Raw genomic sequence first — 24652 nt, forward strand, 5'->3', positions numbered from 1 at the left:
AAGATCGTTTCATTAGTAAATGTGTAGCAGGTGGCGTGTTTGAGATAGAGTGTATAGTGATAGAAGGGCCATATATTACAAAACAAATATTACAAGAATATGTTAAGGCTCTCTAATAAGGTGAATGGTTGGTGAGTGACGCCTTTCACTCGCGCCACATGAGGTCCTAGGTTTCTTGCTTTAATTCCTTTAACTAACTGGATGTCCCTAATAACTCTAGCTGTTATTCAGCATTTGATTAAGACGACTCAAGCTGTATAGCCGAGAAACCATGCCATCTTAGCTGGCGTTATAGAAAGGGCCAACGGGCCACGCTTGCAGTCTCGCCGCAAGATGTTTCAATTTTTCTACGCCGCATCTAAAATCTAGAGAACACAGTAAACATTTGCTTCTAATAGCTGTGTCACTGAACGGCTTCCTCCGGCGAGGTTATTCGATAGCCTATAATGGGGACAGACATGACAGAAGCATACAGACAAAATTTAAAAAAGTGCACCACTCTGTCCCGTCTATTTACTCTTCAGGATTTTCTTGTTACTTCAGATACGCACGCTAACGCCCGGTTCGCAGTCAGTAAAGAGCGCTGCTTTCCTGAAGCCTTCGAGGAATGTAGTACTTACAGGCAACCATCGATGTACTTACTACCTTACGAGAACTTTCCTAACTGAAAGTCCGTCTGGCTAAAGTAAACCAAATTAAACAACGTCAAAACAAACGCTATCTTGAAAATCCCAACTGTGCTGGAACATGGTAGAATGCGCTTTGTAGCGAAGTCCTGGGCCCACATCAATGTTCTGACTACAGCCGTTTGAAAGAACACGCTAAAGCCCTTACACTTTCACCAGCGAGTGCCTCACGCCTGGTTGTGAGGTGCGCGATCCATGTGGCGCCGAACAATGTCCGCCCATAATCGGCTTTACGGGGCTGTGAACGAGAATTTCCTATGTGTCATATAATCGCCGCCGTAGAAGCCTTGCATGTTGTGGGCGTCAGCAAAACGCTTCCCAGGTCGTTTTTCCCCTGGTCCCTCCGCCAAGAGGGGGTCACGGCCACGGTGTAAGAAGTAGCTTAGGTGAGCGAGCGCGCTCGCTGGGCGCGCCGCGGTAAGGTTCTGCTTCCAGATAGCGCCAACAGATGGCGCGCGAAACTAATGCCCTTTAGGGTGCCTTGATGCCCGCGCGCTCGCGCGCATCGAGGCACTCTAATGCCCTTTGGCTCTGCCTCCCGCATGCCGTGCGCTTGCGTCCCGTTCGCGGTGTAGGACCGCTCTGCCGAGGGCAACCGAAGCGCTGTCAAGGACCTACGAGCGGTTTTTACGTATTATGAGGCCTAGTCGTTGACTTATTGTTCACAATGGGTTGCCCAGGAACGATTGGCGATGTGCGGTTCACTTTGGCTGGAGACTGCATATAACTGATTAATTTTTCTTAATAACGTAAACCGAGGCCTGAGCAGTACGTTGGAATCGACATTAAGCTATGGCATCATGGAACAGGTTCTGGTGCGACCACGCTTTGTCGCAATCGCATGATTACACAACTTAACGTTTTTTTTTTGTTTTTTTTTAGTGACGTATGTGCTGTTTTTTCATCAGCTGTACCTGGCGCCACTGGTTCAAAAGCCAGGGGCATCTCTCCTTGCTATTCCGCTTATATTGCCGCGAAAGCTTTGTACTGTTTGTTTTGTACGTGTTCCTCTGACCTATGGTGCAACGCACCTCGGGGGATAGGCCATGGATCGTTCGCGTTGAAAGTTACCGCCACAAGACTTTATCACTTTTGTGCGCGATACGAGATGTCCTAAAAGTAACTACAAGAAACTGGAACAGTGTCTTCGACATTGTTCCACATTCTTGTCGTTACTTGCGGGCGCTTATCTCGAAAGTTTTTTACGGCTTTTAAATTGAGCACGGCCTAAAGCACCAAGCACTCTGTTCTTCGACGACCGCCGTGCACGTTTGTTGCTGTCGCCGGCCCCGAGTTGTACGGTTCTTAGTTGGCGCTAGTCCGCCTAATGAACACTTTCTTTTAGAAGCGTTTTGGTTCTCTTCCTGACCGTCGGACTGCCGTCATCACTACGTGACAATACGTAGCATAACTTCACATCAGGACACATATACCATTTATTTACTGACTTTTAGAATTTTCAGACATGAAATCGATCACACAAGAGGACACACAATATGTCCGATAAAAGAAGTTCATGAAACGCATATAAGCAAAGAAAGTCGCATTGAGTCCGTGTAGCGGTCGTGCTCACACAAGCTTTGCCATTTTTCGCAAGTCGTGGCTCTTTTTTTCATGTCTATTCTTCAATTGCCTACAGTACTGACGCATACGTAGGCAGATATAGTAGTGTAGCAACTTCGCAAGCATTTCTTCTTTGTGCGTACCGCAAGGAAATGTGAAGTGGAAATTCTCCAACACGGCATCAGTAGTTTTGTCGTATGCATCCCTGTCCCCTGCATACTTGGCAAACTGTTCCTCGGTGTACTTGAAAAAGTCAAAGAGGTGCATATTTGGATGCGTGAGCCAGCCCCGGGTTTTACAGTTCACGAGATCAGCTTCGGGCACGCTTGCGAGACCTTGTTTTCCTTGAAGAGCGTTCTTGCAAATGGAACAGGTTGTTCCATTGCGAAGTTTTCTGGACACAAAACCTGTAACGTAGTAGACAATGCACTCAACTACTGTTGCGTCTGTGTCAGGGTCGTCGAAATCGAAGACATCATCGCACTCCCAGCTTCCTTCGTCGATGAGCCCGTCAAGCTTTCGCTTTAGTTCATCCAACTTTCCTGTGCGTTGCGCGGCAGAACCTTTATATATTTCCCTGATATCAGACAAAGTCACAACGGCTGCTTGTCTTTTATCAGGCAGCGTGCAATTCCCAAACTTTGGTGGTTTTACCAAAGAATATAAGCTGAGCATACGGTACAGCTGTAGGAACGTGGGAAACGTCGGGTGCTCATTTTGCCCACCAGCTTGCCTGATTATTCCAAAGAAGCGCTCCAGCGGGTCTTGGTTCATCTTCGCCGTCAATACATACTTGAAGTCACAGTCCTTCAGCAGGTAAATTGACAGCTCCCGCACTGATTTCAGGGTTACGCGTAGGCCTTCTGCAGTCGACTGCGTCAGAAAAAGGTCCTTATGAATTTCCCCGCTCACGACCTGTTGCTCCCATGAGTCCAGCCACGCGGATGCAGATTCTAAAACACAAAAATCTCTGCCTTCTAGTTTTAAGCCTTCTGCTGGAAAACGTCGGTTTAAAGCGTCAAACAGGTCATTTAAAAAAAGTGTGAACTCGACCGTCGGCTCAACATTGGTCAGACGAGACGCGCCTCTCTTTGCATAGAAAAGAATACCTTTGGCTACGGAGTTGCTAAATATCTGCGTGGCAAGCTTCACCCTCATCCTCAGCATTTTGGAAGGGTTGATGTGGTTGAATGTTATTTTAGGGCACACCTTTAGCTCTGCTTTGTTCTCGTTGTCTGCAACGTACAGGGCATCGTAGCACGACCATTTTATCAGTTTGCCGTCTTTTTTAAGAACCTTCTTGTCCAGTAGCCTGTTTCTGATGCACTTGAAAATGTGAGGCGTATCAGACAGCACATAAACATTTCTAGAGCTGTCCATTGGGTGCTCAAAGGAATTACGGACGTGGCCAAGTGCACCAGTAATGCCGAGCTGCTTCCACATCGCGCGATTGGTGGATGCACCATCACACACTACTCCGTCTACGAACAAGCCGGCTTTTTCTAGGTGCACGATGCACTGGATCAGGAGTTGCGAAAGCAGCGTCCCCTTAGTTGGTCCTTTTGACGCAAACACGGCTACTGGCTGTAGGTAGGTTTCACCAAACGGAGCAAATGCAAAGACGAGGCCATGATCTGCGAGTTCCTTGCTCTGATTATTTTTCTCTCCTTGATCAACAAGGCCAGTGTACGTCATTGTCTGCGAGTTGACAGCCATTTCCTTTCTTACTTGAATTTCGTCCAAGATCAGGATTCCCCGCCGCTGGAATGCGGTCTTTCCGGCAACTTTTATCTTGAGGGCTTTGAAGAAGTTGTCGTCGAAACCGCACTTCGGACCAACCATGCTTATGTACTTTCGCACTGTGGTAACGCACGGCAAAGGCAGTATATCGTTGTTTCTCAAGAAAGAGTAGGTGGCCGGGCTCCGTATGTGCAGCAAGAGGCACAACAAGATCCAATCGTCTGTGTATCGCCTGCTTGTTTTTGATGCGCACCTTGCGACTGATACACATTCTTCTATCAAAAGAAGCTGTGCTGGCGGTATATCAAATCCCTTTAGCTTCTCCTTGATATCTTGCTCCTGCAAATCTGTTAGCTCTTTCATCGCTGCTTGCAACTGCTCCAATAACAGCTTGTTGCGCTTGGCCAGTCGTGCTCGTGACCGCTGAACAGCTGATCGTGCATGCCGCAAAGCAGAAAGCTTCTGTTGTTGGGTGGGCACCACCGATAACCTGAAACGCTTGAGAGGTATTCCCTGCTTGGCTCGCGCAGCTCGGCGATCAGCATGTATTCTAAGGGTGTCAACGAGGCCCGAACACAGGCGACAGATAGCACCTCCAGGTGTCACCAAGAGACATTTGTTGTGTCTCCAGCTTTTTTGACAGTCCACAAAGGCACATTCAGGGGACACATCAGGGAAGTCCTTTAAACTAGGCCCTCCCCTACACACATCTATGCCGTCAACAACTTTGAGCATGGATTCAACTTCAAGGGCAGATGTGGCGAAGGGACTTACCCCTATTGCAGCAGAGTCGATCAACTTGTCTAAGATGTAGACTTGGACTTCCATGTTGCTTTTGACATGCAGAGCCTTCCTGTTAAACAGCACCGACGATCCGTCGCTTGTCCTATGCGCAACCGCAGCGTCAATAAACACGACGTCCCTCACTCCAGCTAAGTTGATGAGATGCGCCGCCCATGATGGCTGTGGCAGGCTAACGCAAGATACTGCACTGAAAAGCCGTTCGAACACTGAGTCACATGAGTTACTCTCACCAGTCTTAGTCACACAACAGCTGTCGTCAGACGACGTTTCCATATTGTCCGCTGGGGAGACTTCTATGTGGCTAGCTGTCGTTGGCAAGTTGCTGCTATTGTTGTTACAGCTACTCACCGAAGCAGCCACAGGAAGCGCTAGCCGTTTCACTTGCTTTCGAGGGCTTTTAATCTTTCTGGACAGGTAGCTTGGCGCCCCTTCGAAAATTGACGGCACAGCGTCTTTTGAAAGGCCCGCTCTTCTTGTTCCAGACATCAGCACATGGCCGTCAATTCCCGCAGACCACGTCTTCAGGATAAAACGGGAAGCGAAATGCTTCTCACAAACGCGATCCGTTCTTTGGAGCACGCGGTCCTTACGAGGAATGGCTCGTCTCCATGCTTCCAGTCTTGCTTCATCGTTCGGCGGCTTGAAAAGCGAGAACTTTTCTTTGCAAGACTTGTAACCGGTGTTACAAAACGGTACGAAGCACTTTCCCATTATGCAGGCTCATGAAAAAGTTCGAAGGTTGGGAGCTACCTGGCAGACAAATGAACAATGCTTTGACAACACCCGGCGAGCAGCAACAACGTGCCGTGAACAAAGCTGCAAACGGCTAGTGCTGTCTGAGAGCGCGAAGCGAGTGAGCGGGCACAAGTTTCTAGCGCCCTCTCTTGACGAGCGGAGAAAGGAGAACTCTAAGCGTGCCGCAGTGGCCCTCGCCCAGCGCGCGCCGTTCAATCACCTAAGCTACTACTTCTTACACCGTGGTCACGGCACATCCTACTCGCCACGATAAGGAAAGCGACTTCAAGACCACTCGGCTGAAAGCAAGATTCGTGCACGGCGCGGATGCAACACAGCCGAAAAGCAGAGGGGGGGTTTTCCCGCAGGCCCCATTTTACTGTGCCGTTGCATGTTTTGCTCTTCTTTTTCGCAGTACTTTTTACTTTCCTCTGGTGAAGAACAGTTACGAAGGCAACGAGAAGGAGAAACGGAGAGCGCGCCAGCCCAGGGGTGCTCGGTTGGGCTTCGAACGAGAGGGGCTGTGCTTCGAGTGGCGAAATGGGTCAGACGGCGCAGGCTGGCCCACTTTCGGCTGCGCGGGGAAATTTCGTGATGCCGCTTTTCGTTCGCCCCGCTGTTTGACGTGGTACGCGCGGGCCGGTCAACAACGAATACGTACTCCGACACTCGTCCCGCGCGTGTGCCTACTCTCGGCGTGTGGTGAACAGGACTGGGTGAGAACTGGCCTTCCCGGGACTACCGTTCTACAGCTCGAGGCGTCAGCGGCCGTTCACCGCGGTCATTAGACCGAACACGTGAGCCAAGAGAGAGGGAGGAGACATCACTTTCTACAAGCATCCGTCATCGACGCCTGGCCAGGGTCACCTTTCTCCTCCTTTCATAAACTATCAGTCGGGGGAGTTATCACGTCATCCTCAGGTTACGTAGGCCTTCATGTTAGCTTTCTCGTTTTTCACATTTTGTAAGACCCTATGAGACCTATGAGCAGCTCACGAGAATGTTCGACTGAAGGTCGTGTTCCGGTGGCCTGCTAACTCACGCGGGTGAACTGTTCGCTGGCGCGTAGCGCCGTGTGGTGGCCTTGTGGCCAGTTGTGACATTGCCGTTTTTTGCGGTGTGCGAAGTGCTTGATGTCATCGCGGGCGACAACCACGGCGCGATCAGAGACGCTACTGCGCCCCAGCGACGTGAAGCGGCTCCCGAGGACCGACGACCGGGATCGTCGACTCCTGAACTGGCGCCGCTCGCCGGGAGGATCCATCGCACCCGCCGCAAGCTCGTAGCGTCGCCTTGCACGCGCGTCTCCGTATCTAGTCATCCCGGATCTCGACAGTCCAGACTCAAAAAGAAGGTGCGTTTCTGGAGTGTACACTTCGTTATGCATGAGATTTAACCCTTGCGTGCCCGCGGGTTTTCGCGGCCTTCTGACGTGGCCATTGTTTTGCGTGCACGCCTTGGTGCTCGAAAAAAAAATGACACGCACGAATTCATCGCGAGAGGATAAGCAAACAGGCGACTGCCTGTAGTATGTAGCGCGGAACAACATGATGTAAATTTCTACGTACCGCCCTGTAATCGAACTCCTTCTACCCGCCTATGGCCGTTCCAGCCGTATTTTTATGTCAGGTCATTGGCATACATTCCGTCAACAATTTAGCAATACTATAAAGGACAAAAAAAGATTTCTGCGGCGCTTTGTTTACCGAATAAACGACCCGCTTTATCCTATTACCATCGGTTCACTTGCATACATGCATGCCCCGCATGCCAAGAAATAGATAAATATTTATTATTGAACCAGTCAGAACCGCAATTTCCGGATTCCAGTGTGCAAGGCTACCTCACGGTCGTAGCAAATGAGCTCCAGCGGAACATCACTGAATATATGAACAGCGCAATCTAGCAGTTACAGCGTAACTACTGGAGCAATAAACAAAGATAGCAAGGAGCGCTGACTTTCAACAATGATTTAATAGCGGAGTGGTACAGACATATAGGTGAAAAAAGAGAGTGAGCATGCGTAGAAAGGTGCAGTTAACAACCAGGGCGATACCAAGTCAACAAAACTATTGTCGCTTGATAATTGAGCTGGTAACAATTACACCGCTTAAAAATAAAATGATCCACATACGCAATCTCTTTTTTCAATAGCGGAACTGATGGGTAACCTATACATGTACCGTTAAACTTAATTATCGCACGCTTGGCCTGCGAGTGGCGCTTGGCTATTGCCTCGTAATGCTTAAAGAGGGGTACGTAGTCACGCCAGTGGGAACCGAGTTGTCTTTGCACCACATTGTGCACATTATTATTATTCTCTCAAGCCCTTCCCGTTCACCCTATGTATATCTTACCGCAGAATAGCGGAAGAAGATACAGGACACCAGTAGCACGAAGAACAAACCACGTACTGTGTTACAGAACGTGGTTTCACATTAAAAAAAAGTTTGCATAGGTTCTTGTTTGGCCTCAGTCTTTAGCGAGATATTTCTCAGGCATAGGAACCGCCACATTCAAAAAGATATCGACTCGTCTCTCGTTGTGAAGGTCGGTGAGTTTGTCTATGATTTCATAGCATTTGTTGATTGTTCAGATGCCGATTTTGCAGTTTTTGTCCCTAGTCTCCTATAGGATGGTTTGAGGATCGTTTGCATCCTTTGAAACTTACTCATGAGCTACCGTCTGGTAATTCGGCTAGATTCTTAGACCTAATAAGTAACTGTGTCTTCGGAGCAATAACTTGTGCTGGCTGTTCTCACAGAGAAGTGGTAAACACATTTTACTTTTCCACTCAGCTAATTCAAAACTGGGCGAATTCAAAATTCAAAAACTGAGCAAATTCAAAATTGCTATACTGCACTTAGGAGGTCATGCACGCACTCGGTGCACCGCAGTTTCAAAGCACAGGTCTAGCACTTCTTAAACGCTGCATGGTTTATCGAAAACCCTCATTTCTGCTATTGCAGAAAAGATTTTGAAACAAATAAAAAATCAAGGAGGGCAATCTCAGCCTCAAAATGCGTCACTTCTTAGAACTGCGTTGCAGTCCTTTATCAGCAAAACGTTTTGCACAGGCTGAAAAAAAAATCGGGAAACGCGCTGGTATCACTGTAGTATTTTCCGCCACGGAAAAAGCTATCAAAGCTTTGCAAGTTGGTGAATAATCCAGCTGAAAATGGGGTAAGATGCTCTGTGAAACACAAACACGCTTTGTTCCTTGTGCTATCGGTGTCCTGTATCTTCTTCCGCTATCCTGTGGTAGGATATACTCAGGTCGAATGGGAAGGTGCTTGAATGACCGTTTAAGAGATTGAGAGATATATGTCGGGTTTAACGTCCCAAAACCACCATATGATTCTGAGAAACGTCGGCGTCGATGGCTCCGGAAATTTTGACCACCTGGGGTTCTTTAACGTGCACCCAAATCTGAGCACACGGGCCTACAACATTTCCGCCTCCATCGGAAATGCAGCCGCCGCAGCCGGAATTCGATCCCGCAACCTGCTGGTCAGCAACCTTTGACACTAGACCACCGCGGCGGGGCGACCGTTTATGGGAGCATAATAATGATGTGCACAATGCGATTCAAGGACACCTTGGAATTAACTGCTGCGACTGTGGTTGCGTGCCCCTCTTTGAGCGTTGCGAGGTGATAGGCAAGCCTCACTCGCTGGTCAAGTGAGAGATAATTAAAACCTAGTAATTTTGACGCTACGTGTATAAGTTCCCCATCAGTTGCGCCATTGCAAAAAGAGATTGCGTATGTCGATCATTTTTAAGCTGTGTATTCGTTTGCAGCTCAATCATCAAGTGGCAAGAGTTTTGTTGACATTGTATCGCAGTGGTTGTTAACTGCACCGTTATACGCATGTTCATTCTCTTTTTTCACCTATATATGTTCACCACTCCACTAATAAATCACCTTTGAAAGTCAGCGCTCTTTTTTATCCTTGTTTATTGCTTCTGTAGTTACGCTATAACTACTTCTATGTTACGCTGTTCGTATATTCAGATATGTCCTACCAACTTGCCCAAGATTCCACGCTCCAGTAGGACTACAGGTTCACCGTGGAGTGACATGACCTATGGAAAGATTGAAAAGGAGCTGTTTTGAGAAATTGTACCGTAAGGTGCATGGATATCGGCGCTGCTTCATGACATAAAACATCGTCGGTGGGGCTTGGAATTAGGAACGTGTGTTGGCATGGGAAATATAGAGATAAGCAGTTCAGATGCAGTATACAAGGGTATATGAAGATGTCTCAACCAAAGTTTTTTTTTGTAAGAAAAATACGGCGGGTATCATAATTCTGAAACGACGTCTATAAGAAATAAGATAGTAAGCCTGTACGCGATATGTTATCCGTGGTCTGTGTATAAGCAACAACTTTATACAACAGCCATACCGGCACTTTGCGTAAAATCATATTCTGGCAAAATATTTCAGGCTTGTGACATAACGTAAATGATGCAAATTTCTGAAAAGCAGTCTTGTAAACGGTGTTGATGACGTAACCATGTTAAACCTTCAGGGTGACCTTGCAGCCATATATAATATTCAAACATTTCAGGCCTATCGTGTTCTTTGTGTGAACGACGCGTTATTATTCGCTGTTGATTCTGAACTTACAAAAATTATGATAGTGCTTGTGAAACCGATGCTCTCACTGATCATTTCAAAAAATTTATTCGTTCCTGTGAGTCCGGCTCGAAATTTTTATAACATATTTTTATGAAGGCATATTTTATGAAGGCTCTAGCGAGGGTTACGTAGAGTAAGCATAAGCCATAGTTATAAGTCATAACAGTGCGAAAAGAATGACGCTCACGTTACGAACATAATTTTGACATAACAGTTCTGCTGATGCCGTCGAATTCTCTTTTTCTACGGCCTACGTAGAGACATTAAGATGCAAACACAAAATTCCCAAATATAACGAGCGAGGTCCGTGTATCATAGAAACCACCCACATTCGAATTTAATTGGAGACAATACCAGTACCACGAGTAAGTGACATTGTTTAAAGGAAAAAAAACAATTAATTAAACAAAGAAAACCACGTGAACATCAGCGCTTCATCCCATTGTAAGCATTTCGGTAATACTGTTCCGCAAGTTCTCCCAATCCGCTCACGTGGTAGGTTGCTCACTAATTCTTTTGACGGGAACCTGCGTGCTGAGCGCACGTGCTTACACTCTATAATATTACGTGTGTTCGCCATCTTCGACATTGACGTCTTAAAGTGATCAAAATCAACTCATGGATGATCATAGGCACTGCCTCGTAATTGCGTAAACCTGTATTATTAAGCCAATGCACTCTGCATAGAAGAATAGCTCGAATAACCTAAAGGTACATGCCGTCTTGAAAGACCATTGCGAAAGTCCGTGCATGGACCTTAATAATACGGTATCTGTCCCAACAGTTGTAGGTTTAAACACCGACAGCCATCGTAAGACCATTTCTCCACCGATTTTTTTTTTCTAAAGTTACGCGTAGACCTTCAACAATTGAAGTTCCCAGTATTCTCTCACGTCGTTAAAGGGCAATTCGAAGCAGCTGCGTATGTTTTGTATTCGTAAAAGCATTTCAACCCCTGTTGAAAGAATGACCTAAAATGACCTTGCCAGCACTTGAGAACGTCATCGGGCTCATCGAATATTCACGCGATCATCCTCCACTTGCGAGTTGTAGTTTCGTACGCGGGGAATGCAATTCAGCTATATTCATATCTCTTCGCGAAACACTCATCTGAATGCCTAAACATGCCCGTGAACATGAGACACGCGCCTTTTTACGCCCGTGAACACGCGTTGTCAAAGGTGCGTTTATGGCATTCTGGCACTAGCATCTAAAGTTTATTGTGCTCAGTTACAACACCTGAAACCATAGAGGCAGATATCAGTTCGATATTGGACGCAGATGCCCAGGGTAGGTAAGTAGCAGATTGAGAAAAGTGTTCAATCTTATACTCTAGCAGAACTCGTTGCTGGGCTTGTTGGCGCGTTTATTTGAACGAAATACAGACAGAGAGCGAAACAACTTTCTTGACGGCACAACGAGTTCATTGAAGTTATCATGCGGGTGCTTCGAAGGGTTATTGACGCCGAACCGCCGAACCACGGACATTGACGTCGAAACACTGCTAAATGAAAGAGACAGAACACACCTGTTTCTTCTGTCTATTCTTATGGTGGAGGCTCGGCCTTTTGTTTCTTCGAAGCTTTGCCCGTTTTAATATGACTCCGTTTATCTCTAGCATGCGTATTTGCTACGCTCAAATTTCGGTGTATTTGGTAGCGCTAACTTCGGCTTCTTACCTTATTTTTTTACGAGGAGGAAGACCAAGTCAATGATTTCGAACCTCGCACTTCGCAGTAAGGAAAAAAAGAACTTGACCTCTCATCCATCTCATAAGCTGTTAGTTTATTACGTACACTATTTTGCCAGGGGCGGCCATAATACAGTATTACTGTTAGCACATTCCAGTGAGGAACGGCTGCCCCCTAAATAACTGAGTGGAGTGGGTGGGGGGGGGGGGTTCTGCCTCATATATTTCATTCAGTCAGACCACTCCTGCAGGGTTTTTCAGCAATTCTCAGCTCCATTCCTGCCCTGTTTACACCGTTGCCTTCGTGATTTCATTATCTTATCCTATTCATTATCGATTACACGTGTGCTGTTTCAAAGGGCCGTTCTTTCGATATGACAGCCATCGCAATATGCACAATATTACCGCAAGTATGTACGTTCTTCACATTTGTGGCCATGGCAGATCATCAAGAGAAAGCAAGCTTTAAATAGTCCCAATTGCCACTGTGAATCTTTCTTTGAGGACGAAACAAAAACAAGAGTTACATAAACGCAAAAGCCGCGTTTTAGATTGGTGAATTACAACAGCGAACAGCAACTTCAACGAGTGTAAAGAGGAACACGGTCGCGAAAAAAGTACGTGTAAAAAAAAAGAAGTATCCTACGTACTAATCTTTCGTGTTTTTTACTTCGAAGTTTCAAAAGTAAGGTACTGTGAGTAGGTACTTCATTCGTCGGTTGAATGGTTTAATGTGTTAAGATAGCACTGGCAGCAAAAAAAAAAACTGCAAGTGAGTGACAACTGCCTTTGGAAATTCCAAGTCACAGTCATTGTATGTTCCTGAACGCATGAAGGCGTGTCATAACCGAAAGGCCTACTATATATGGTACAGCAGGTTTTAAGAAGAGCTGTTAGCACCGTTCCGTCAAGTTTACGCCGGAAATTCCTTTCGGGCGTGTAGCGAGTATCTCGGGCAGAAAGTGCTCGGCGTTTCTGACAACAGCGTGAGAGCAAGCGAGCGTGCACAGCTTCCTTCCGGTGAAAGTGATGCGACACCGGCGGCGCCGACCCGAGTCTCCAGTCATGCATGGCCGATCAGTGCCGGGTGTGTGTGCCACTTTTGGGACTGCAAGCGCAGAAGGCTGGGCAAAATGCAGATGCGATGGGGCCGCATGAGCACAAGCGGACCGCTAATGGAGATGCGCTATAGACGCGGCTCTGCCAGGACAGCTGAGATCATATTTCAGTGACCAAACAACGCCATTAGTAGGGATGACAAAGATACGACAATCGAGATGGAAATTTAGGATCGGTGCAGTCACGCGCGAGAAACAAAAACGCATTTGATGGCATAGAATAGGCACAGAGGTAAAAAAGAAAAGGAAATGATAGGAAGGGGAACTAGGCGTCGTGTTACAATAATAGCATATGTACACGTACTTTAACTGGTTATAAAAGGAAAAGAAAAGTGCCGCCCGTAATTGTCTGTCCTTTCGATGACACCTCAACAGGCACTTCATCTGCAAGTAAACGGAACGAATGGGGTAGCGGGGAGAGAGAGAAGATCTCGGAATCAGAGAGAGATAGAATAAGTTAAGAGAAGGGCAGGGTGGTTTTAACTAGAATTTTAGCATCACTCGGAATGAGAGATATGCTCTGTACAAGCAGGGACGAGCATACCACTTATACACCGCACACCCTCTCTCTCTTTCTCTCTCTCTCGCTTTTCTAGACTGGCCCCTTCCTATCTACTGAGGTCCTTACCATCACAACGCAGCGCTAAAAATGTTTAGAAGCACCCTCCCCTCCCCCCCCTAAACAACCAGCAGTGCCCATCTGTTCCTGGGTGCACACAAATTATTTTATTTGAAGAAACATAGGAATACACCTGAGTATACAGAAAAAAAGTATACGGTAGCAAGTACTGCACAGGAACAGGTTCGCGTGCCAGGTACATGATTAGCGGATAGCCCAGGGATGATTATGTGAGTTCATTGAATAATTAACTTGCGTAAAGTACCTATGTCTTCAGTCAAATGAGTGGTGATGCTGACGCCAAGAGTAAATACTCATTGGACTAAAATATTAACTAATTCTATAGACGATTTAAATGAAGCGTCGTTTCAGTTGCTTTCATTCTGTGTTGCGTATATAAGACCTGGAAGTGAACAGATTTCTCATTGAAGCATTGCTGCATAATGAGGGTGTAAAACTCTTGAAAAAGTGGCCCTGCTGTGCACGGTTATTGCATTTACGTCATATAGCAATATGAACGCTACCATCAGAAGTTTCAAACATAGCGACCCTGTGCGGTGCAACGGCTATGTTCGAAAAGTTATACTTGCGCGAAAAAAAGGAAGCTTCGGCCTTATTCAATCTACGAACTGTTGCGACTCCGGGCCCTGCGGGACTCAGTTTGGTATCGGGCCCCCGTCACAGGTCCCTTCGTCGAACAAGTCAGATGAGGCGCTCGTAAAAACGACAATTTATTTACATGGTTTGTAACTGAGAATTCGAAAAGAGGTGATCAAGTGATCAAGTAGTCAAGAACAGTACATGAGAGCTGTTGAACTGTAGAACTTCAAATATACAAAAGTCTTCCGCTTATATAGCACCTCATTGCCAACCCTGGGCACATTGCCCGCGGCTTCGGCCAATAGGGCGCTCTTACCTCTCCACCCACGAAAGAGAGGTAAGACACCACACAATGCATGCGGAGAGGGCACAGTCTACACGATGCCCAAATATGGTCACAAACGCACTGCACCGACGTTTCGCACACGTCACCAAGATTTCGCGCACGTCCGATGATCCTAGATGACTTTGGTTTTTAAGACTCCTCTGGCAGCTGGGTGAGGTTCGAAATTCCGGCTGCCAGTACACGTGTCAAACTTGCCTGACTGCGTTTGGGTAGGACAATGTAGTGGTGTACCAGCGTATCGTCAAAATATGCCACCCCATTCAGCCGATCCTATGAAGAAAAGGGGGAAGGAGGAGTAGTCAACTACTCCCTCGTCATCGAGGCGGGTTCCTGCAAGGGCTGTAGCAGACAGTGCATTACCATTTCCTTCAATCCACATTCTATTCCTTTTTGTTTGCTAGAAGCTGCGGCTTAGCTGCGAATATCCGGGGCTCTGCTTCTCCTCGCAAGTTACTGCCACAGCCAATTTGGTTTTAGCTTTCAGCCCAAACTGCAAATACCACGCTGGTTCCGATATTTCCAGATCCTCGGTGACCTCGAAAATGGCCCAGCTGCCTCCTCGTCTGCCTCGAAAGCATTGCGTAGAGTCCAGCTCACATTGGCCTTATTGGCTCGTGCGTTTTCTTTGCGCGAACCGGTCTTGGACCCCTTGTTCACGTTTTGCTGACAGGAAACCAACCCGTCTTGACGGCACATTCTTGCTTGGAATGCGTCGAGATATTTTCGTCCCGTTCACAAACGCCGAAGGACTTCAATAGGGATTATGGTCGTAACAGAACCATTCAGCCCGAAGGAATACCCTCAAATACAGTTGGGATAAATATAATAAAGTTAAGACTGTACCCACTATGAATTTTCACCACACAGCATGAACGCTTTATGCGTGTGAGAGTGTCGACCGAAACCGTGTTAAATATACTATGAACCTACGCCATGTTATCAAGCCTAATACTGCGGTTTCGAGCGTTCGGTACACGTATGCATTATATTCAGAGGCAAAAAGACAATTCTTTTTAAGGTAACTAAAGCGTTTTCCCCAGTCGCGTGGGTATTATTTCACCTGGGGAAATCCCGCTGCTGACTGCTTCATTCTCGCCGTGCGAAGGCTGCCTCAAAAGAATAAGACATCACAGTCTGTTCACGCTTAAGTAAGCGTGACTAATAGTGGAAGTGCGCCTAAATAGAAAATAGCGGTAGATTCCGACTTTTCTGAGAACTTATCTCGACCTCGTAGTGGTTCATTCGTTGCGAAATAGATCACGCAAAAAAATATACCGGTGAGGAGAGGCGGCATGGATGTCGGGGATTACAGCGTCTAATGTGGTTTGCAGGTCTGTCCTTTCGTCCAGTCAGCCGCGCGATGCAAACAAACTGGCTCAGCCACACTTATAGTCTCTCCACATTCCAACAGATGACTTCCTTAAACGAAGCTGACATGTTGCCTTGAGGACAATTTTCATATCTCAAGCTCCTCTTTTTTTTTTTCGTCTAATAAAGACACCACACCACTACTGTATAATTCAGAGTAGACGTGGAAGACATGAAGCAAAAGCGCTGAAGAATACTGTGGATGATGTAGTGTATTACAAATGCTGCTAAATTTCTAGTCTCTTTCGAAAGATGAAGACAATATTAGAAAACTATTAGGCACCATGCAAAATCCACAACGGACACAGAAACAGTCTTGTCCGGCAAAAAGAAACCGCACGTGATTTTGGACGAGCACGATATTTCGACCGTCTAGCGCAAGGTCACGAAATTATTATTATAATAATATTTGGTATTTTACATCCGAAAATTACGATATGATTATTAGAGGCGCCTCAGTGGAGGGCTCCGGAAATCTCGACCATCTGGTGTTCTTTAATGGTGCACTTACATCGCACAGGACATGGACCTCAACCATTTCGCCTCCTCCAAAATGGCATCGCCACGGCCGAGATCGAACCCACGACCTTCACATCAACAGCAGAGCCACTGATCCTCTGAGGCGAACAGGCCACGTGTTTAACTCCCAGCCATGGTGGAAGCATTTCTGTCATTTCGGGCTTCAATATCGTGGAACTCACGCAATTACATTCAAAGTTATATTTAAATAGATGCTAAACTACTTGGAGTCGTAATATTTAATGCTCAGCCCACTACCATGGCATTTCTCGACTGATTGATATGTGGGGTTTAACGTCACAAAGCCACCATATGATTATGAGAGACGCCGTAGTGGAGTGCTCGGGAAATTTCGACCACCTGGGGCTCTTTAAGGTGCACCCAAATCTGAGCACACGGGCCTACAACATTTCCGCCTCCATCGGAAATGCAGCCGCCGCAGCCGGGATTCGATCCCGCGACCTGCGGGTCAGCAGCCGAGTACCTTAGCCACTAGACCACCGCGGCCGGGCGCATCTCTCCTAGTTAAAGATGTAGCGTCTGTAACGCCTATATCTTTCGATATTTGGCAAACCAGTGAAACATATTTCAGTCTGAAAGCCCATATACATGCTTTATAGTGGTGTATACGGTTCCCCACTAGCTTTACTGAACAAACATTGCGTTGCTATGCTCGAACTGCATTACAACCTAAATAACTCGTCTCTGAATCTGCCTGCTCCACGTTCCCAAAGTTTTAACGACCCTCCTGCCTTTATTTAACAGGCTTTCAGTTGCGAAAAATACCCGAGAAAATGTTTCTGGTTTCTAACGCCGAGACGCCCATAACAGACTATGCAAGTGTACATCCATTGCGAGCTGGCGTACCCAAGTGCAGTACAATATTATGCTCAATGATCTTTTCAAGGTCACGAGGTTCTTTGAAGTGAATGGGTCGATTTCCAGCAAATTCATGTAGGATGGTCGTTACTAACGCGTTCAGCTTCTCTACATAGGCCTGGTCATGAACGCTGAATTAAAGGAAAAAAATCCCAGCATATCCACTTAGTAAATGATGATGAGTGGGGCGAAATGTAGGAGGGATCGCTAAACTGTGAACCATCCACGAATATTTGCCACTACATCATCAAAGACACGACCAACAGTGTATATATTTATAAAAGAAATTTTATTCTTCGTAAGTGGTAGCTATACGTCACTTTCGTTCCCCCTTCTTTATAATGGCTTATAATGGTCGGTGATGCGGTGGATCGGTGATGGGGCGTAGAGGTATGTTTGCAAGGACGAAGTAGTGGGCAGTTTGCGAAGGTGGAACACCAGGCGGTCACGTTCAAACAAGGGATGAACATAGTTGGACAATTTACGGTTCCTTTAAAACGCACCTGTACACAAGTACACGACCGTCTTGCATTTCATATTGGCTACTTCTCAACAGTATTTGCTTTTTGGTCGGTAAAGTGGTGGATCGGTGATGTGGCGCAGTAGGATGTTTGCAACGACACAGTAGTGGGCAGTTGGCAAAGGTAGAACTATAGGCGGTCACGTACATACATACAAGGGATGGACAGACCCACGCTTTTAGCAGCTTCGCCCTGAAAGAACGTCTGATTCTCTATAGACCCCCAGATGCATATTCAGAGAGTCCGTTTGTACAGAAAGTATATCAATACAACGTGCCTTATAACAATATCTCGAATGTGACAGGCAAATTACTATAATACAAATCATCAGAGTTTTAGTTACAGTGCAGATTATCCCAAGATTTCATTCCACTGCATTTTGCGCAACGCATTGCGAAATGCCGGATCATATAAAACCAGGAAGGCACGCTGTCTTTCGAGTTTAGTTTTTCCCGGTTTGATCGTGAACGAAGGACGGAAACGGACAGCGTGGTCTGTTGGAACGTGGCTGGTCACTTGGAACGAGCAGCCACAATGGTCGTGCGGCCCAGCAACCAACGTACGCGGCACCGCAAGAGACGGTTATAAGATGCGCGCACGCGTTGGGTGTCGCGCTCGCTGTGCACGCATGCGTGTACCTCTGGCAGTCGGAGACGGCCACTGACCACGCTTCCGTGGTCAGGAGATGCCTCCTCCGCGACGGCCACGTAGTTCTTAAGTGCAAGGCCTTCTCGACACGGGGTCGCCGAACTGGGTTAGTGGCAATCCCGGGATCACCGGAGCGTTGTACCCACCGACAGGGCGGACACGCATCGACAGTTCTTTTACTAGAAAAAACAAGAAAAAGAAATAAGAGAACGATGAACCAACGTAAGCCCACATCCAACAGTTTGTGACTATCATTCTGATTGTTGTCTTTATGTTTAGTCGTTTGTTGCGCCGACGCTTCCGGCATGGTCGGCCACAAAGGTGGTCGTTCAGGCGTTGTCACCGCCTTATGCATCCTGATGAGGCTGCGTGGGGAGTTTATGTATACCGTAGTCCTGTGCTTTTTCCTATAGCAGGTGACGCGAGCTCGTGAAATACGTTCAATAACAAACTCCCAAAGATGTTCCTGGAAGTAGTGACGGCACGGGGAAGAAGGCGATTAAAGATCGGCCTTATTCCATCTTCAAGCGATATCACTGGGGCGGTCAGGCGCTACTATGCAAGTTAAAGATGGTTGTAGTCGTGTACTTTTATGTAATGATAATTATAATTTCAATCCCTTGTATGCGCCCCTCCTTTCTCCGTTCAACAACAGGTATGCGCAGATGTTTAGGGAACCCCGCGTCATGTCACCACATCCGATATTGTCATGTCACGATATTGTCATGTCACCACATCCGAAGTCTCTTGTCTTCGGCCACGTCACGACCCCGTGACAATATTATCATGCGACGCGAACCCTTAAGACCGTAGAAACGAAAGTACGCTACACAGATAGATAGATAGATAGATAGATAGATAGATAGATAGATAGATAGATAGATAGATAGATAGATAGATAGATAGATAGATAGATAGATAGATAGATAGATAGATAGATAGATAGATAGATAGATAGATAGATAGCGATGTGATGGACTGCATTATACACGATAACAACATACTTCCCGTCTCTCATGCAGCGTGCCATGACCTTTGTCCCGCCGTTCCTGGTCACTCTGCTGCTGCCACTGTTCCTGCTGTCCACCTCTTCTCTCGTCATGTGCCTGTTCTCGTCCAGCGGCGGCAACGCCTCACTCTCCTCTCTAGTGACGACCAACATGTCGGTGCCGGAGTTTCTCTTCGAGGCGCCCGGCCAAGAACGAGCACGTCGTGCCGTATCCTTCCCGGGTCGCAGCAGCGCGCGACGGGGGACCGAGCGCCATCCAGTGTCTGGCACGATGCAGGGAAGGAGGATACCCACTCCCGAGGAGTTACGCGCGCTGCGCCGCCTCGTCTTCGAGAACGGCTTGCAGGACGAGATTGCGCAGGAGGTCCAGGGACGGCAGGTCAACTACCCAGTCGGAGGTGATCGCTTCTCTTATATCAGTACTCTCAGCTGATGAACATACTTCCGACCGTAGCTGGAAGACAACGGCATAGCGTAAAATGTAACCATCGCAGTATTAACCCATCGAGAAAAATAAACTCAGGAGCCCATTTTCCCAATCGGGCAAACAAGGTTGCTAAAGGTTGACGTGTCCATGCCTGATTTATTAGTTTATTGATTTATTTATTTTGTTATCTATTTATTTATTTATTTCGTATTACACGATGTTCCCTCTTGACTTTTTTCCTTCTTCTATCCCGAGAACTATACCTATATCCTAGGTGCTCAGCATGTCCTACACTTTAGTTGCTAATGGACATAAATGGCATACGTATAATGCATTACAATGCGTATAACATTCAGGCAATAATGGAATATGGCAACGTAAAATGACAAGACACCTGAATAAAAGATCATACTGCCATATCAGAAACGGCTGATTTACGACAGGCCCACGCTCGAGAAAGTAGTAGTTGCTCCCAAAACTACTTGCGCGTACGAACACTTATATGAGGGACGTATACCTCGAGGGTAGCATTCATATTATTAGTATCTAGGGTTTAATGCCTCCGAATCACGATATGATTATGAGAGACGCCGTACAGCGGAGGGTACCGGAAATTTCGACTTATGCATCTTCTCTGGACCGAAACAAAGTTTTCATGATCTGGTGTTTCTTTATCGCACACTGACACCGCACAGTACAAGAGTCTCTAACATATCACCTCCAGTGAAATGTCACCACCGCGGCTGGGATCGAAGCCGCGACCTTTGTTTCGACAGCCGATTTCCATAACCACTGCTCCACCACGACTGACGAAGGCAGTGATTTTGTACGCCCACCGGTGCCAGCTAAGATACCACCAAAGAAATTTGTGAGTTGCAAATACCACGCTTAAAAACAATGTGCAAATGCCAATTTGAATCTATGTGCAGCGAAACGAGCGTCACGCAGCCGAGCATATTCCGCACATTTTAAGTGTGAATACACTTTATAAGCGACCCCAAACCATCCACCGCTGTCGGCGGCGTCCGCCGTCTTCTCTCTATATTTAAAAGAAAGAGGACTTGGCGGGCCGCAGCGCGACGCTCTACCGAATAAGCCACGGACGCGACGCTGATATCGGTGTCAGTAATAAGTACCCCTCATAGCATCACCCCGTGTATTTGAACTTAACCATGTTCACCCTCGGGGAAATGCTTGGGAGTTTTTTTTTTTTTTTTGTAGCCATTTTGTAGCATCGTGATTACTTGTCAAGCCCCTTTAACTAAACATGTCGAGATCGGCAGTGCGCATTTCACTGCTTCCGAAATCGAACCACGATTTCCGGACCCTCTCTTTCGGTGGGCCCACCCTAATTGGCGCTAAACGAACCGAGGCGCGTCAGATCCCGGAATAAGTGAGACACAGCACATCGCTTCAGCAAATAGTGTGAGAAGTTGGTGGTTTTTGTTTGCTGCAATGGGGATGCAAGATGCAAGCAGCGTGGTTGCGTAAACAGGCACAGCATCAACTCATCATTAAGGGTACTGTAATGATTGTATTACACGCAATCCGAGTCGTAATGTTTTCTGTACGAAGTAACAATAACAATTATCTGAATGGTTGACGAGAAACGGTCCATCTCAAAGGAGATAAAAATAGGAATGGAGTGAGTTCTTGCAAAGCCTAAGGAATGAGGTATTTGCTTAAGTATATGCCCGGACCAACGCCACCTAGAAGAATATTATCAGGCCTACTCACTAACGACACGACGTCACTCGTTTTGCCTGAGCGAACGCCCATACGGGAAGCTGTGAATACATTGTCACCATCGTCTTCCGCTCAAAGATAAACCGTTCGCGGCAAGTTTTACATGCCTAATGGCTTTATTCTGCCTTTCGGGTTAAAAAAAAAACGCTAGTTCAAGAAATGGATTGCGCTTGAAAGCGTTTGTAGATTTACCTGTGAGCCATTTCTTCCGCAAAAAAGTCAAAGATTGTACTCTATCGAACATGTGGTCGATCTATAAAAGCGAAGTTTGTTGGACCAATCAAGTGACGAAATAACTAATGTAAATTTCATTCATTCTCTTTATTTACACACACACGCACCCTCAAAATCATCATCTATAGCACTCATTTGCAGCGTTTCTGCAGTTTTATTTGAACTCTTTCGAACATCTATACACGTAGTTATTGAAGTGAGAGTGTGCTGCTACCACAAGTATGTTATTTAGCACAATATCAGGGTGACGACCATTGCATTGGTGTGTGGTGTTCGCTACTGAGCCACAGAGCACCTACAATTGAAAGAGAAAACAAAATCTTTCGTTGCAGAAAAATCTCTCGTGACCGACACGCCAAGCGGTCACTTCTTCTTTTACCCTGATCCCTCTGGCAGTGGTGCGCAGTCGGTCGTATAACTTAGGGCCTGGGAAAAAATGTTAGTACAGGGTCTGCATTACACCGTGTAGCCCCCGTGGGCCTTTCCAATGTGCTGGCGGTTCTTGGGTCGGTATATATTTTGAGTGGTTCTTAAATATTCCAGCTTCAAGTAGAAATCACGCACTTGAAAACTAATTAAGAAAGTGCTTTACCGGAAATGTCCACACGCATCTAAGTTTCAAGGAAACCTATTAGGTTAAGGTGCTGACCGCAATAAAGAGGTGGGAACACCGACAAGAAAACTCTATGTACAAAACCGATGCACGAAGAAATGCAACGCATTCCTTCCATTTTTCTCAACCAAGTGAACAGAGGTAATACAACAAGTACGCGGCGCTAATCGCCAATATCCAAATGTTTGCCGACCCTGAAGGAAATACGCCTGTTATGAAAACGTACAGCCACGCGCTCATATTATTTTAATGCTAGGGCTTACGCCAGCAAGTCGGAAGTACACATGACCCCTTTATTTTAGAGCAAGAACGGAACATGCTGGAGATGGGGCCATTGGAACGACTTAGAAATATGTATAGACACACGTACCTTTGGGTCACGAAGAAAATGGATGTCGACGTCAGCTTGACGAACGACACGCTCCCATTTCCCTCTTCCGTTGTACTTAGGAAACGAGAATACTCGCAACTTCCGTCCCTTTGTCGCGACAATTCGCCACTCAGCATTGTCCAACCGTTCGGATTTACAGCCGTACAGATTGCAAATTCCCAGTGCACAAAACGCGTCACATATCCACGCTACAGTTCACGCACACTGAAAAAGACGGTCTTCTCGAGTCGCCAACAAGCACACCGGCAAGCCACGAAAATGTTCGCCAGGCTTGGCAATCCACGTCTGTCGAGCGACGAGAGCAAGCGTAGACAAATCTGTGCAGCGAAACACACGGGCTAAACGCAGTGACGTCAGCGCCCTCGGCAGACGCAATGAGCAGGCCTGAAATTATCTAGGTGCCTTTGCCCTGACATATATACTTTCAGGAAAGTAGCATAGCCAAAAACGTTTTCTGGCGGGAAAAGGGGATTTTAACCATACTCAATGTATCTTCGTACGTGCGCCTGAACAATGGCTACTCCCCTGTCGCAGAATTGAGTCAGACATTCTATCAGGCGATCCGTTAACTAACGAGACATTACTTTTCGAAATTGTAACAAAGAAGAACCGTGCACGAACGGGTTTTGAGTGGTTCGGTCTTCTTTTTTTATACAGTTAATTAAAAAGAAAAGGATAGTATGCGGTGGGGCCCAAGCCATTTACATAGTTATATGGCTGTTATATGGCATGGGGAGCTACGTGCTATAAGCGAACTTTCAAATGGTGACAGCGTTATCCAGGTTGTCGCAGAAGTGAACAAATATTGGCTTTAAGAAACCTCTGCTCTAAGATGCAATGTAATAAATAAGTAGAGTAAAAGCCTACACATCGTCGCGTAAGGAAAAAAAAAAGTAAGACAAATGAAGCGAAACAGTAATAATTGCGCAGCTTACGAATAAAGTATATAATGCAGACAATAGATCTGGTGGCTATGGACAGGCGCCAGTAAATGTGAGGAAGTAAAAACAAAATATATGCTGCAGCTATGACAAATGTGATACATGTGTGCGTACTGCACCACTCCTAATAATCCTTCCCCATCATGCTACGACGTACTCTAGCCCAGTAGATTTGCCGACTAAAGGTGTGTTTCTTATCTATTAAAAAGGGGACCTGCTGCCTAACGCACGTTCACAGAAGTGAGAATTGCTAATGCACAGGCCGTAAGCACAGTGAATTATTGAAGTGTTTACTGGACAATTGAATAATTGTTTACTGCAAAATTAATCACGACACGTTAATTTGCACATAAAATTGTACAGGAAGCCGTAAATATATACGTATATATAATACAACTTCGCTAAGGTTATAACTTAAATGAGACAAGTGTTATGTGCAAAGAAAGCTGTACTTCAGTAACAAACAATTGTAATTTGTTCCGTTTTACGCAACAAAAGGACGATAGCATTATGAGAGACACCGTATTGAAACTTCGATCTTCTGGGGCTCCTAAATGTGGTCATCTAAATACGCGTAAAAACTATCTCTCGCATTTTGCCACCGTTGGAACGCGGCAGTGGAGGCCGAGATTCAACCCGCGACCTCCGTGTTCGCAGCCAAGCACCCTTGTGGTCAGAACACCACGGCACGACAGTGTCCATGAAAAAATAGCAAGCATAAAACGACTACAAAAAAAAATTGACTCATACAGCATTGAATAGTTCACGCGGACGGGCCTCCTCGTTTAATGCGGAGTTGGCTTCATTGCA

General features: G+C 46.4%; 1 protein-coding gene across 1 annotated transcript in view; it reads left to right on the forward strand.

Annotated features, from left to right (window-relative positions):
• The first annotated feature begins 6020 nt into the window (after nucleotides 1–6020).
• LOC142814519 (uncharacterized) overlaps nucleotides 6021–24652 on the forward strand; it is a 50795-nt gene continuing 32163 nt past the window's right edge. The window contains exons 1-2 of the mRNA XM_075893363.1: nucleotides 6021–6882; nucleotides 19504–19888. Of these exons, the coding sequence (XP_075749478.1) occupies nucleotides 19510–19888 (379 nt within the window). The 5' untranslated portion in view covers nucleotides 6021–6882; nucleotides 19504–19509. The remainder of the gene's footprint in view (nucleotides 6883–19503; nucleotides 19889–24652) is intronic.

This window comes from Rhipicephalus microplus, chromosome 4 (genome assembly GCF_043290135.1).
Source record: "Rhipicephalus microplus isolate Deutch F79 chromosome 4, USDA_Rmic, whole genome shotgun sequence".
Classification (NCBI taxonomy): Eukaryota; Metazoa; Arthropoda; class Arachnida; order Ixodida; family Ixodidae; genus Rhipicephalus; species Rhipicephalus microplus.